We start from the raw sequence: 16,128 nt of genomic DNA, 5'->3' as shown, positions 1-16,128 counted from the left end.
CTGGGTTAGGGAGCAGGACTGGGATGCACGGAGCGCTCGGTGCTGCGTGGCAGTGCAGATGAGGAGATGGCAGATGAGGGGACGCTGCTTTGCCAAATTAACTTTGTTACAAATTCCCATCTGCTCTGAAGCAGAAACTATAAGGTTTGTGCTGTGCAAGTAATGATTTATTATACATTTTTAAACATGAAATCTAGTCCAAATGGCAAATATTTTTAGTGTGTGTCATTGTGCAGTTAAGAAAGCTGCCAGCAGCGTAAACCTGAATAACTCTGCATGATGGTTGGGGTGGGAACGGGAGGTGATTACCTTCACTTCAGTGCCAGCCTTGCAAACCAGCTATTGCATGAGGTGTCCCCTGTGCCGATTTTGGAGGGCGCCTGCAAAGAAGGTGGTTCACAAGGAGCGGTGAAAGGTTTGTGCCAGGTTTCTGTTTGTCCTGCTAATGGTGGCAGTGAGCATGGCGGGGTGTGCAAATGCAGCCAGGCGCTCTGCGAGCAGGACTGCAAGTGAGCATTGCCTCTGCTGCCTCTGCCTTAGTGCCAGCAGTTGTCCTTGCCTGCTGGGCGAACAGGTTTAGCTGGAGAGGAAGAATAAATAAATTTAAAGAGAAGGATTTTCTACTTTGCCCATTTTCCCCTCCCTGCGCTTAGGTACTTGTTCCCTATTCAGCTGGTCTCCTGCTCATATGAGGCAGCAACTTGCAGAGCTGGCTGCTTTCTCGCCCGCTCCATTCATTTTACCTACGATGGAAAGCACACATCTGGCACAGCTGGGAGGTGTTCGGCCGGGTGTGAAAATGGCTCCAGAGAAGACGGGAGAGGATTGCTGGGTTTCTGCCGGTGGAATATGGAAGCGGCAATCTCACATCTCTCGGTTTTCAGCAAACACATCCTGCGGAGCGAGCCTGCACACGGTTTGTAATATATGCAGATTTGTGATGAATGAAGCATTTTTCAGATTTTCAAGGAACTGGTTGAGTTTGTTTCAGCAATATTTTATCCTCCACTCTAAATCCCCCCAAAAAAGAGTGAGAGAATGGGTTTGAGATGGATCTGAGCATTTTAGAAATAGAACAGCTTAGGGTTTTTAGATTGCAGAAAACTTAGTAAGGAAAACTGCCTGAAAATGAATGCTTTTTGAGGGGGTGGGCTCTGTTGTGGATTTTGCTCAGCCTCTAAGCCAAATGATTCACTTACTCCCTCAGCTTTCATGCAAGGTCACAGCGTGATCCTCAGTTGATTCCCTTCCATCTGTGAAGCAGCACAGGCAGGTATCAGAGCATTTCCCAGCTGTGCCAGTTCCCAGCAAGAGCTCTTTCGCTCTTCTCCACCTTCCTTAAAAGTTCGCAGCATTTAGGCCATCAGTCCCATAAGAGGCTGCTTTTTCCTGTTTTTTCCCTATAACTCCAGCTGAAGGGAGAGGGGGACGCAGAGGGAGCTGCTCTTCTGCACGAGTATGCAGCCAGGGCAGCAATCTGACCCCATGGGTGGCTGCACACATGCATTATTTTTTTCCAGTGCCCTGAGCACTGCTTTCCTCCCCTTGATTTCCATAGATCTGTTTGATTAATAATAAGAAACAGAGGGGAAGAGTTTCAGCTGTAGGTTCCATGCGTGTATATTCCTGTGGTTTTATAGCCGGTGGCATCTGATAGTACCTTCATTTGAAGTAACAGGGTGGCTCTAGCAGTGCAATTTTGACCTGGTTACAGAGCAGAATGCAAAAAAAGCTGAATCCCATGAGAATGCTTCAAGCATTGCTTTTTCTCTTTAATCTCTTCATTGGTGTTTTTTTCTTAATTTCTAAAAAAAACGGCAGCTACTGTCTGAGATGGGCAGGTACCGACGCCGTGGACCTGCAGTCACGGTTGCACTCTGGCTCACATCTGGATTCCAGCTGCATATTCTGCACTACAATCTTGCATGTCCTTCCTGCATATGAAGTGCGTTGCCCTCAGTGGGAGCTTAAAGGGAAGACTGAGGGTAGAATACAGATGAAATGGGATCAGAGAGCAGGTTATCACCTTATTTTTGCAATGCGCTGCCATTCAGAAAGCACCAAGAGACCTTAACAATAGCAGAGACTATAATGCCGTACTCTCAGAGTGTCCAATATATTTTCCCTAACTCTGTAAGCAAAAGCCTCCTGCCCTGGTAACAATTTCAAAGGAAAGAGGTCACGCCTTGCTGAATGTAGTTCGAAATAAACCGTATTTCCTCAAAAAGCAGGAGATCAGAGTGCTCCTTGCAGAGGAGCTGTCTGGAAGAGTTCCCATACAGGTACAGTGAGGCTTGACCCACCACCCATCCCACGTCCCATCCTGAAATCAGTCATCTTTTGTTCATGGAACTCTGCTGCGGAGGACTGTGCCATCTCCTCCGGCATATCCCAGCCCTGTCCTTGCCTGCCCTCCTGGGGTGGGCTGCCCCTCCGGCGTTCACGGGTGGTGGGTGCTTCTCCCTCTTCTCCAGCTGTGTTTCATCCTGGCACGTGCCAAAGCTGAGGTAGTCTAGCCTGGGTTGGGATGAAGATGTTGGGCAACTAGTGTTTTGTTTGGCCTTAAATACAAAGAATAATTAGTGAAACGGTGTGAAAAACAGCTCTCCACCCTATGGGGATGGAAAGGCTCTGCCTGGAGGCTCCATCCGAGCTCTAGGGAAAGATAATTAAGAGGCAGTGGGTGAAGCCTGGAGGGCGACTGGAGAAAAGCTAGCGGTGCTTTTATGAACACAGTGCAAGACCCGCAGGGTGGCACCGGACTCTTTTCTGCCTTGGTCCCCCCGTAGGCAAGATGTTGGGGTGCATGTCACACACAGCGTCTGCAAAGAGCGAGCTGTGTGGGGTGGCAGACAGTGTCGTAAAATGCTCGATAGCAAGCTGACTCCATTCGCCATCTCGTGGTGATCACTGTCTGGGGCTGAGGTGTGCAGGCTGGCCTGTGCAGCCGCAGGCGGGTGGTGATGGACGGACGGACGGTGATGGACGGACGGATGGTGGTGGGCAGACGGACGCCTCATCCCTCCGCTCCAGCCAGAGCAGGCTGCAGCAAACGGCTCTCCTGCACCCGCCGGGAGAGCAGAGCAGCTCGAAAGCTTCATATAATAATATTCCACATGGAGAAGGATGTTAATGACAGGGGATGTGATTGACTGCCTTTTTCTGTTGCTGCTGTATTATCTCTATTTAAATCAGCTCACATTAACTGCAGTTATATTTAATGCTGTCTGTCTACACTGAATGTTTAGATTGTTAATTTTCAATTGCAAATTGCTTCATTATGTCTGACTTTTTATAAATATTTGTAACGTGAGTTAATATTTTCTATTACGTGTGATACACGTTCTGGAAAAAAGTAATTGTTCTCGCTGCTGTGCACTGGGTCTGGCGGGAGCCCCCAAAGCCTCGGTGCTCTCTTATCTAAAGGCTGTTGTCTTTTACAGCTGATGTGTTAGAAATAGAGGTCTGTAGCCAGCGCTGTCTGTGTGTTATGGTCGGGAAAGCCGTTAGGATTCATTTGGCTCCCCGACAAGAAGAAAAGAAAATGTTTATTGTCCTCAGCGCGATAACATGGTGAAGACTCAACACTCGTGACACTGCATGTATGTATTATTGCCGCACTCCTGATCAATATGAGATGTGGAAGGTGACGGCTCGTAGCCTAGGAGGAATTTTAAACTGTACCGTTTTCAGGGACTTTGAAGCCCCGGATCCCAAAAGCCCATCCCTGTTCTTGTAGGGGGATGCCCGCTGCCCATACTCCCCTGCCCGGGCAGGGCTGTGTGCGGTTTGTGCCCAGCAGATACAAATATTTGTCCTGGCGGGTCTCCTGGAGGGTTTATGTAGCGAAGGGTAAAAGACGGAACATCTCAGCTTTGTATCTGCCTGGCTCGCAGCTGCGGCTGCTGCGTCCGCAGATGCCCTGAGCGAGGCTCCGCGGGGCAGGGAGGCAGAGGAGTGCCTCTCCCGGCAGCTCCGAGGGCAGGTCCCCGGCAGCATCTGCCACGAGGCTGTTCTGCGGAGCTGCCTGGGAGCCTTGTCTAGCACACAGGTTCATCGGTGCCTAAAAAACCCGCGACGTGCCAGCCTACGGCGGCAGCCTCTAGCTGGGGCGGCAGCCTCCGACGGCAGGAAAGGAGGGAAGCGCAAAGCACCGTCTGGACCGCGGTGAGGAGTTGCTGTTGGGGTGTATCTCCCCAGGGAGCAGTGCCCTGTCCTTCGGGGTGCACCCGCAGCCCGGGCAATGCCGGTGAGCATCGGCACGGCTCGCCCAGCCGGTGGGAGGGCTGTCGGAGGTCAGCCAGGCACGCGCCGAGCCCGGATTCAGGGTGGGACGGTGCAATGCCCGGTCTGTGTCCCAGCTTCACAGCTGCCGTGGTTTGAGCTAGTTAGAGTAAAGCTGGTGCAGGAGCTGCTGCTTCCAGCTGAAGCATCTTCTTCTGTAGTTGTTATAGTATCTGTACACATAAATTATTTATCTTACATTTTATATGGACACATAACAGCATTTTCCATGTTGCGTAGATGGCTTGCTAGGCTGACCGTCCTCACCAGTAAAGTAATGAGGACGGCGTAACCCATGGGAAGACTTGCCCCATCTGCTAAGATCTTCCCCTGCGTGGTACCTTGTACTGAACTCCTCCTTCTCTCACCTTACGGACTAGCTGCTTTTAAAAGCGTCACGTTTTTGCTCCCTCTGTTTGTTTCTTCATAGCTATGTCTCCCACTGCTTTTCTGTGTCTGCTTCAATTCTTCTCACATCCTTGATCTTAATGCAGGTGCCAGAGCATCTTGCAAGGGTATTGTGCAGGATTAAATCCCACACGACAGCTTGCGACTCCACGTGGCCCTTCTCAGAGGTGCCATACATCCATTTTGTGCCACTGGTTCTTCAGGGGCAGAATAGGTCCTGTTGGAGGGGATCAGGCTGTAAAAGAGGTGGCGGATGCTCCCAATTAGTGGAGCTAGGATTCCAATCCCTATTCCTTGTGGGGTTTTTTCACATTGTTGAATGCTAATATTTTAAAAAGAAGTGGCTTTTCCGAAATGCAGCGATAAATTAGATAGGATTGGTATGGCTAAGCGTATTGCTTCCGTTTAAACCCAGGAAATTCCCCCCAAGGCAAATTTCTCCGAAACCTTTCAATGACTCAGAGCACAACTGTCAGGGCACTGTTCTAAGAAAGGCAAGGAATTGACCTTTTAATTAGCATAATATAGTAATTTAGTGTAATAATAATGATTGCTTATTAATCATTAATAATTGTTGTTGTTGTTATGTATTGACCAAAGGGACTTATAGATGTGATGTTTCTGCTCTGGTTTTTGATAAATTGATACCAATTAGTGGGATGTTAGGTGCAACTCAGAGGGCCTGAAAATAGCTGCATCTGCTAAGGGCAGTTCCCTTCCAGTTCTCCATTGCTGTAGGAAGGGGGTCGAATGGCAACCTATACAGAGATTTCTGGAGAAGTGTGGTCCTAGTAACGGGTGGGACCAGCAACTTCAGCTCCCTTAGGATGCCGTCTGCTGAAAACATGTAGCAACCTCTTTGCACGCTGAGGATTTGCTGCCTAGAGGCTTAATTCTCCTAACTGCTTTCTCCCTGACCTCACGAGAAAGTTTGCTGCATCAAACCAGTGTGAAAGACATCAGCCTTGTTCAGGAGAACAGTCTCTTTAGGTCTCTGGCTGTGATAAATCTAAACTTCACGCATACCAAAATGAACTGTAACAGGCAGCACTGCAATTTTTGCTATCTTAGTCCTTGAAAAACTGGGAGCTGTAACCTTCCCTCTACGCTCCCTCTCTTCCTTTTCTGCTGATAGCCGGTTGTTTAGCATAAAAGGGAACCAAAGCCTTGCTCTTCACAGCCAAAGTCTCTGCTTTGCTGGTTCTTCACTGAGAGCTTCTGCAGAAAAGCATCTATCATCATGCTACTGCAAGAACCAGTGTTGCAGTTCAAACTCCAAAGTATGCACTGACATACCACGAGTATTTATTTTGGAGAAGAGCCATCCAATTTCAAGCTACATCTCTGTGGCAGGCAGGTTTCTCTCTGAATATGGTTTTTCTTTCAGTTTTGTTAGCTATTTTTAATGAATAGAAGTGATCATCATTCACATGATGATCTGTAGCTTCTGTTATCTACATGTTCACCTGTATCATCATCTCTACCAAGCACGATGCTGGTTGCAGCAGAGGAACTTGAGTCTTTGTTTCACCACCTGGTCTCAGCCCCTGAAGGATATCTGATTTTGTGTCAACAAGGAGGCCAGCTAGGGAATTTTAAATTCACGGCTCAGGCCTGATCCCCGAGCTGTCATCAGAGCTGGGAATGAAGCTTGCTCGGCCGGGGAGCCAGCTACACAAAGACCTCCGTGGGGAGGGCTGCACGGCACAGCCAGGGAACCCAACGCCTCCGGTTCAAAAGGACTTGTCCCTACAGGAGCAGTCCTGTCCTGTCCCCTCAGGACACCTTCTTGTCCCCAAATACCCACCTCTGCCAAGCACCAGCAAGTGGAGGTTTTGACTTGAAATGTGTAAATACGCTGTGACTCTGTGAAGCCCATCAGAAGGTGCCGCCTTGTGTTTGTGGAAGGCTTTCAGGTGCCGCAGCTGTGGAGGTCAGTCGAAAATCCTTCAATATGGTGATGAAGGAGCAAGAAAAATCTGAGTTCTCTGCTTGAATCAACAGGAATTGAGACCCTGGCCCCAAGCACATTTCAGCGCAGAGGGGGAAACTTTTAAAGGTGGCATGAGTTCCTGTGCAAAAGCCTTGTCCCAGCCCTGGCCATTGCATAGTTACCACTGGAGATGTTCCCAAGTCTTATTCCGTCACCTTAAATCCTGCTGAGTGTCAAGGTACTGCAGCTTTGCTGGACGAGGTCCTCATGCAAGTTGCTTTACCTCCAAAGGCCAAAGCCCATTCTGAGTTACGTGACAAGTGTATCTACCATTAAGCTTTTAATCAAAAGATGAGCATTTGAGGATATGTAGATCTTCCTTCCATGATGATTGGGATGAGTTAATTGCAGCTAATTCTAGCTGTAGAAATTACTTGGAACTGCATAGTAGTTTGTTGTCTTGTGTAGGAAATTCAGGTGATTCTCTTCCTGTTAACTGATGTGAAATTCAGCATATGATAAGCTGTAAGGAAACACAAGCAAGCTAAATGTAGTGATCTACCTCGGGTTGCGTCAATCAGCCAGAGTTCCAGTTTCTTTCGTGGTGCCATAGCTCAGCGTATGCTGCCCACATGCCTTCAAGCATCCTTATGCAATGCCATAAGAAGGAGGGTATTAAGGCATGCTCAGAGGTCAGAGCCTCTGGACAGCTTAGTTTTTAAGCCCTTTCAGTGTTGTACACCCCGCACGGATGATCTTGCAGAGGGATTTGCAGGGTTCAGAAGTTCTTTGGCCACAGATGGAAAGGACATGCCTTTCGAGTGGAAGTGTTCCGCCATCCCTTTTCTTAACAGCTTGCAAAACATTTGCAAAGGCAGGCAGCGCTTTTTCTTCTCCTTCCCGTTTTGCTGAATCTGGTTTTTCATTTACTTTGATTTATCATTACGCATAAATCTGGAGGTATCTTTGCACAACCTGCTGGAAAGCCGCGTGCTGCATTTGCTTGTCTCAGCTTTCCTCAGCCCCACGGCACAGCCTTGCAAAGCTGCAAGGGGGTATGGTGGTAGGCAGGTCGGTAACTGGGATGGCACGGGAGGATGTCCGCTTCTCCTACACAGGATCTGTGCCTGCCCTTGCCATGCCACTGGCACGTGCTGGTTGATTCATCAGCGCTCTGCAGACGAGCAGTGGGAACCCAAGGGTGCTGCTGCTGGCAGTAAGGAGGGCATGAGAAACCTCTGCCCGCACGTGCCACCAGTGCTCCTCTGAAGTACGTTGGAAACCAGCTCAGCTTGTGGGATAAACAGCTATCCCAAAGGCAGCGTTTAGACTGGAGTTAATACGAGGGTGGATCTTTTGACCTCACCTGGTGAAGCAGGCGCAGTCCCAGCATCTGCTGGCAGATGTGATGGGCGAGAGCCGTTGAAGCACTGAGATTTATTGCAGTGTTATAAGATTCAGCGCTCGGGCAAGGAAGGGCCACTGTACATCCTGGGGAATATTTTCACTGACGGGTCTAGCACAACCCTACAGTTTGTGAACCGTGAAATAAGATTTCTCTTAGAGGGAAGCATCAGCCCTTACTGAATTATCCAAGTCCTTCCTGCTGTTTTAAATCACCCCCCCCCAGGACCCCCTGACTGCTCTCTCTTGGCAGCAGTGGCTCATTAGATAACACAGGAGCTTGCCACGATAACAGGAGCGGGCACCCATCCACAGCAAACAACTGACAATGTGCAGCCGCAGTTGGAAGCGATTGAATTCCTGCAGCAGGGCTGATTTTACCTACGCAGGAGCAAAATGGTGTGGGCTCTTCTCCAGGAGAGCGGGTTTGTCACCTTTTGGGATGCTGGTGCCCTGGGGCTGTGTGAGGAGCTGGGGCTGATGGGAGGGAAAAAGAAAATTTTGGTGAAGTAATAGGTGCAGATTGTAATTCCTTGAATTAAGGGGAATTTTACGTTGTGCTAGAAATATTCTGCATGACTCTGAGCCCAAAAGACTGATTTGGGGAAGTCTGACTGGCCAGAAGAGAGGTGGCCTGGAGCATGCCTGTCGTGCAGTGGCACCGGGAGAGCGGTCCTCCTGGGATGCATGGGGACCGTACAGCATTGCAATCTGGAGAGCTGATGGAGAGGACGTGTCCCGCTCGTTCCCTCCAGCCCTTCCAAAATCCTCTCTCGAACCGCATGAATGACAATTGCTGAATCCATGGTCGGGCTGTGCTGATGCTGCCGGTTTGGCTGACACGGGGAGGTGTGTAACACAGGGAAGCTGTCCTTGCTTCCTCTTCCTTGCTCCCATTTCGGATCCCAAGGCAGCCAGTGGTCCATGGGTTGCAATTTGCTGCTCGGGGGATTAGCATGTTGCCTAGGGCATTAGCGACTTTCCCTACCGAGGCAGCTTAGCATCGTTCGCGTTCCCAATTCAAAAGAGAGGTCGGCATCCCACCTGCGGTCGAGGGAGGGATGTTCAGATCCTCCTCTGATTTCTGCTTCAGACATGTGGGCAGAGGTCGGGGCCTCGAGCGCTGGGCTGCCTGCCTTGCTCTGCCCTTTGCCACTCGCAGAGAAGAGTATTTGCTGTTAGTGGGGAAAGGATGCTACGGATCAATCCGTGACAGTGGAATGGAATGTGTCTCAGGAAACCGTGTGCAGTTCATGGTGCCATTCTGTCCTGTCTCACATCACTTTATCTCCTAGAGCAGTGGTTTTCCAATATGAAACCAAGGGCTTCCCCTGCAATGAGTCACTTTGGGGGCCACGTGCTTCTTTCAGCTGGAGCACAACATGGTGCCAGATGCCATGAGTTGTGAGTACTCCTGGACTAATAGATTAATTATTAATTGATGGGGGCTTATGAATTTTTTAGTATTTTCTCTCACTGTGCATCACAAAGCGAAACTACCTTTTATGAGACAAAGATCTCTCCTAAAGCCCTACATCAAAGCTGCAAAATTGTCACCCATATTGTGATCTTGTTCAGCCTTCACATGCAGCATGTTTGCTTTGAAATACTTAATCAACTATTTGCTGAGCCATAGAGCTCCCAGCATGTCAAAGGATGAGTGCCTTGAAACTTTCTCTTTGAGGCTTTTGGCATTTGTAACGGTACATAACACAGGTATTGGCTGCGTTAATCATTTTGGGAGGACTTAAGCCAGGCTTAGGAAGGACATGAGTGGGTCACGGCTTTTGTCGTTGTCCTCCACCCAGGGAAAACAATTCACGAAGTGGGATTTTCAGACCCCCCCAGCTGCGTGGTGGTGTGCTGGACACAGGGATGGAGAAAATTAATGTTGGAGACCGCTGACAGTGCCCCCAGCCAGGGTGGTCCCTGCTCAGTAGCAGCCCGTCTGCGCCTGCCTTCGGCTGTGCAGGAGGGATCGCCCGTCCCCCGGTGCCGACACTGCCGCGGCGGAAAACCGGCACAGGCGGTGGCTGTGGATTTCATGGAGACCTGGACTAAACGCTTTCATTTCCAGAAGGTGCAGAGCCAGCTTTGTTTCCGTTCCCGATGCAGCACAAAGCAGGTTGCTGCAGCTCAGCGTTCGCATTGCCAGAGCATTTAAAATGTGGTTTTCCAGAACCCTGTTGCAAATGGCTTGTCCTCTGCAGGAGCGCAGCTGGATTCACCACCACGTTGTAACCTTTCTCAAAGGGAGGGGAGATACTTTCAGACAAGCCTCAGTTACGCTTCAGAAATGGGGATGTTGTGACACTTGCTGCCCTTGCTGGGAAGCGGGGATCAGCATTAGCAGTGACTGTCAGGGAGGGATTAAACTGTTAAATGGTCCCAGTGGTTTCTGGCTGGGGCTGATGACAATTATACTGACAATACCTGTCATGTCCACGGCATGTTGCATAAGTGCTACGCTGATCATTGAAGGTTGTATCTCTATGCTGCATCCTGTCATTATAAATCCTTGTAGCTTACAACAACATTATTTCATTATAAACCCTCGTAGCTTACAACAACGTTATTTCCAACAGTGCTGAGCTCGGAGCCTGGATATAGATCCACATCGTGTTTAACTCACGCATGTCTTTTGGGAGCGTACCCCATCAATAAGTGTTCGGTGGCACATCCAGATCCACTCTTCTCTTACCGACCGGCTGAGTGCTGTGTACGGCGTGTCGCTTGTGCCACCGGCATCGTCCCCAGGCTGGGCGGGTTAGCCCCAGCTGCAGCCCTCTCACTGCGGCCGGTGGCACGAGGGCCGTACCCTGCTCGGTCCCCAGGCAGGTGGGTTGGTCTGAGGTGTTAATCTGAGCAAAACTGCTTTGGGGCTAACGAAGAAGGGAAGAGGAGGGCAGCCTGCACCGCCCCAGCATCACATTTGGAGCTGGGGCTGTGATTGTAAATGGTTTGGCTTTAAGCTGTGATAAACTGAAGCTGGAGCTTTAAATATATAACACTTTGACTGCAAAAACCCAGGAATTTAAAGTGTCCCTTAACGCTGTTCATGTCCTTGAACTGCCTCCGGTGTTTCCCAGGGTGAGTGGAGGTGAGCCTGGGCTCCTGGCTTTAAATACTACAAAGCTCAGGTTGGGCAATAGGGTGGGAGTGTCTGACACACCAACCAAATAGTTTAGGCGTGGATTTGGTAGGTGCCTATGCATCTCGTTGAAGATCTTATGACTTAATTAGGTTGGTTGGTTTGCCTCTGCTTCTGCCTTTCAAAGGTGTAGAGAGATTGTCTTCCATCCCTCTGGGATAACATGACGACAAGTCTTGCAGTGAATTTTTTTCAGGCTTGTGGAAGCAAAGGGTTGCTTCTGCAGACCAGCAACTGGTTCTTACTAGTGATTAAAACTGTCAAACTTGCGTGATGAACATTTTTAACCTCTTTCTTTCATTTACTAGTGCCCATTAAAAATTATTCCTTATTAGCAGTTTATACATAAAAAACCCCTGTCTTCTGCAAGATCTTCTTCTTGCAGTTGAATGGTCTCCAGGGGTTAAAGTAGGCACATGTCCTGCAATGCCTTCAGCGACGGGCTGGCTGCCATGCTAGTCAGTTTGGGGCTCCACTCAGAATCTGATATACATAATTTTAAAAATTTGTATTCTTTTACTTTAGCAATTGTTACACCAACGTAGATAATCTCTGCAGGGCAAGCAGAGAGAACTAATGTCGTATGCGGGTAGACATATGAAAACATCTAATTTACCAGCAGGCAGTTGGGTAATGATCAGTTGAGAATTGCAAATTATATACGTCATATATTTGTGGCATGCTGCTGAAGAAAAGCCCAGTGCATATGACAAATCATATATATACTGAAATTTATAATACTTTTCACATTTAATTGACTGGGGCAACCTTATGATTTATATCTTTGCTTTATTCATAGCACACCCATAACATAGTCATAATGCAGAACAAAACTAATTCAATTTCTCTTTGACTTTGTAAATCATTTATATATTTGGCTGTCAAGTATTTGAATATAAAGTGGGCATGCATACGGCAGAAAATAAATATCTGATTCTCTAGTTAAGAAATTGAGTTTTAACGATATTAGGATCTGTGTTGCCTTACTTGGATGTTTGGTCTTGCTTAGGTAGCATGCCTTACGTTTGCCTCTTGCTTTATTTCACAAGCAAAGTATATTTTATGGGCACCAGCATGACTCTCTTAATGGCCCTATATAGTGTTATGACTGTGTAAAATGTACTCGGCTTGCTCTGACGGCAGCAGGTGCCCTTCCCAAGCTCGGGAGCAGTAAGTGGCTGAGCTGTTGGGCTGCTGCTCTTAGGCACAAGAGGTCTGCTGGAACGTGCCAGGAGGACACGCCGGGACTGCAGGCAGGGGCTGCCTCGTTAGTACTGTTCTGTAGATAGCAAGAAGAAACTGTTCTGCTGGCCACAGCAGTGATTGCTTTCCTAAAGATCAGGTCTTACCATGGAGCTATCATGCAGTCTTTGAAAATAAGGCCTGGAAAGATTTTTTTGTTTCCTTTAAATACCAGGTTACCTGGCTTGTCATCACTAATTAACCTTGGGAAGCAGAGCAGTATATAGCCCTGAAAAGGAGTATCTCACCCACTGACCGCAACCAAGGAGGCTGCCAAGGGTGCTTGTTGCCTCCTAAGAAAAATAATCTTCTGCAGTCAGATATTTCCTTGACGTGGTTTTTGACACCTGTAGCCTCACTGGAAAACATCTGCAAAATCAAGATAGTGCAGAAAGTGTAAGGCAGTTTGCTGGCTCATTATCATATCGCAAAAACAGCTCTCCTCCAGAGCAGCATCCTTGATTTCTAAATTTAGCACATGAGTTATTTTGGGTAGCATGTGATTAACCTCAATTACTGTAGCTCGGATTTAATTCAAATAATGCCCCCTCTTTCAGAGTTGCAATAAAATGGAAATCTGGGACTGTACATTCCCTACCCTTAATGAAGCAGCTCTGAGAGATGCTCGCACATTGGTGGAGGTCAGTTGTGTGATGCATTTGTTCATGGAGAAATTAATGAGGGCAGCTGATCCCAAAAGGTGTTGGTGGTCCACGGCTCTGTACTGGTTTGGGATCAGGAATATAAAGGTGAAGGCAGCAGGTTATGTGGTGCGCCTGGTGTGAACGAAACCTGGGTGGCCACAGCAGAGATCACTGAAACTTCAGTGGATTTGGATCACGGTCAGGACACTTTGTAGTTTTCCTGCTTGAATTGAATCAGTAGCGGAGGCTTTCAAAAACTAATCAAACCCAGACTTTCCCTCAATCTCAGCCGTAATGAATGTCGGGTCTCTGGAAAATCATCGGTGGGGAAGCAATACGCAAATACGCGCCTGCACGCGCGCAGAGCTACATGAGCATGTGTGAGAGAGGGGAGACACGGGATGCGCAGGCAGACAACCGAGAAGATGCCGTGGAAAGCGGTGGGTCTGGGAGAAAGCGGCATATTTCAGCCCATCCAGGGAGTGCTAACAAACGAGCTCATTGTTCATCAGGCTGAGAATTGAAAGTTTTGTTGTCGCTGCAGCTGTAACTTTCCAGACTGCACTGCACCAGCCGAACCTTTCTTTTGTCAAGTGGTTTGTCTCCAGAGGAGGATAAAACCCAGAGAGGTGGTTAACACAACCCCACGCCAGCGAATAAAGCTCATTTATGCGTAGCAGTCGGCAGGAGAGCTGACCTACAGTAGCTTGTGGCAATTGCGTTTGCTGGTAGCCAGAAGGAGCTGATACTTTGCAAATGAAGGCAGGATTTGGATGGAGGAGCCAGCCCTCCCACCTCAAGTCACGTTTGCTTGAGGAGGTGAACCAAAACCGTGAGGTTTTGCACCAGGCTGAGCTTGGTTTTGGGCTTCATGGGTGGAGCGGTGCTGTGACCACCCCGCTGCCGCATGTTTCTAGCCTTGTGCCGTGGCCAAAATGACCCCAAAGGAGTCTAAAGAGTGGTTAGAGTCTGGAAAGCAGCTATAAAATTGCTGCCTCATTACAGCAGCTATCGACTTCTTCGGGGGCTAGTTTGATTTTGTGCTTTTTTATTGTTCTATAATTTATGTCTGTGTATTCCCACTAAAAATAACAGATCTGCCCGCAGTCCTGCCAATGGGAAACTGTTCACAGCAGTCCCCGTGCCTCTTCCGTGTGTGCTGTAATTGCTTGCTTAACTGACAGAAACAACATTATACCCTCAGAAGACATTTCGGGGCCAGGCAGCCACCAAACACTGAACCACAGGGTTGTGGGTAGTGTGTTGCAAAAAAAAAAAAAAAAAAAAAAAGAAAATCTCTGCTGAATGCTGCAGGAAATCCAATTGCACGAATTGGGTGGTAGCACAGGGATGCAGCAATATGGGGGAAAGGGGAAAGAAAACAGGCAAATGTTATTGTTGTGCATTTCTGCTGAGCCACCTTCTGTCTTTTTCTGGGTGGCAAGCAGGGCTTGGTGATCTGGAGCTGCCATGTGTCCTGCCCCAGCACAGGGGGACTATGGCTTCCCAAGCACCAGCAAAGTGATAGCGGGGAGGGCACCCCACTTTTCAGGGGTTCAGATAGTCACCGTCAAAGCTTGCTGACAGACTGGCTCACAGGGCAAAGCGGGTGTAAGACCTCGGGGTGAGGATGCTCAGCCCCAGGAGGCAGCTGGGCAGGCATCAAAACAGGGTCTGCACAGTCCCCTGGTCGCGTCTGTCTTGGGGTGGTGACCGTTGTGTGTGTCCTTTGGGGGGGGGGCTCTGTCCCAGAGCTGGGCCTGTCACCGCTCCCTCTGTGCTATTACTGATAATGTAATACAGATGGTCAGCCTGAAGAATTGAACTGCTTGTAAAGGCGCCGCATCGGTTGAGTTTTCATCTTGATTTGCCTTTTGTTTTTATACAGCTGGACAACCCAGATGAGCAAGCAGCACAGATCAGACGCGAGTTAGATGGACGTCTTCAAATGGCAGAGCAAATTGCCAAGGTAAAAAAAAAGGTCTTCTGTATTAATAAGCTCTTCATAGAGAAGCACGTAAGTAGCTTGATGCAGCCCCAAGGTCCTGTCCTTCTCTCACAGGTTTCTTCTCCCAATAATCACCAGTTAAAAATTAGCAGATTTTTAACTACAAACAAAACAACAAGTACAAATGAAGCTGTTGTGGTGCGCATTTCTTGGAATGTCCTGATGAGCTAGGCTCCTGCAAAATCCCATACGAATCCTCAGCGGTGGGGAAGATACTGTCCTGAAGTGCTCCAGCTAGATCTGCAAGCGCATGTCTGAGCCCTCTTTGTCAAACTTCTATGCTAGGCAATAAGGTGGGCAATGGCATGTAAAAAGGAGCCAGAAATTGCCCTAATGGGGTTTGTGCCATTCGCTGGGCTGCTGGGAGCCACAGTTCCCTGCCTATAGGTAGATGCTGCCTCAGTAAAGGTGCTTCGGGTGTGTTGTCCCAAACATGTTCACACTTTGCACGAGAGCAGTCAGGCTAGCATTGTGCCGTGCCGTGCGGACACCACTGACGCCTGGAACGGCAGGCATGGGACCTCCAAACAGTTTTCATAATCAAGCACTCAGCTAAGCTCCCTAGAGACCTTTCTGTAAGGAGACATCTCCCTAGGAGAAAATCACACTGTCACTCAGTGCAGATTTACGTGGCCGCCAATGGACCATAGATGGACGGAAACCCTGGATCCTGTTGACATTAGTATGGCCAGGATTTTATCCTTGCCTCTAATCAGATGCTCTGAGTCACCGATAAAGCCCTAATAGGGCTGAAGTCATTGGGAACGATCTATCTGGCTGTTCTTGATAATCAAGAAACCATTACTAGAAGGAAGATAAAAAGGTCTAATCAGAGAGACGTAGCTCAGGCGAGGGACCTGCCTTTCAGCAGCAGTCCTCCTGGCACTGAGCTCTGCCCAAATTGGGGGCTTTTACGAGAAAGCTAGTATCAGAGCTGTTTGCAACCACACTGATATCCCTGGGTGTGAAAAGCAGAGCACATTCATTTACGGTCAGGAGTTAGCAAGGGTGCCGGTAGTGCCTGCGCAGTTACTCCTCACTAACGCTTCTGTTA

The 16,128-nt window shown here is 48.6% G+C and overlaps 1 protein-coding gene across 26 annotated transcripts in view; it reads left to right on the top strand.

Moving 5' to 3' along the window:
- Nucleotides 1–16,128, top strand: part of CADPS (calcium dependent secretion activator) — a 222,736-nt gene that overhangs the window by 66,389 nt on the left and 140,219 nt on the right. For all 26 annotated transcript variants that reach the window (XM_029996009.2, XM_029996006.2, XM_029996004.2 and 23 more), the window contains exon 4: nucleotides 14,955–15,035. In XM_029996009.2, the coding sequence (XP_029851869.1) occupies nucleotides 14,955–15,035 (81 nt within the window). The remainder of the gene's footprint in view (nucleotides 1–14,954; nucleotides 15,036–16,128) is intronic.

The sequence above is a fragment of the Aquila chrysaetos genome, chromosome 20 (assembly GCF_900496995.4).
Source record: "Aquila chrysaetos chrysaetos chromosome 20, bAquChr1.4, whole genome shotgun sequence".
NCBI classification, from domain to species: domain Eukaryota; kingdom Metazoa; phylum Chordata; class Aves; order Accipitriformes; family Accipitridae; genus Aquila; species Aquila chrysaetos.
The sequence above is the reverse complement of the archived record's forward strand: the minus strand, read 5'-3'. Positions and strand labels throughout refer to the sequence as shown.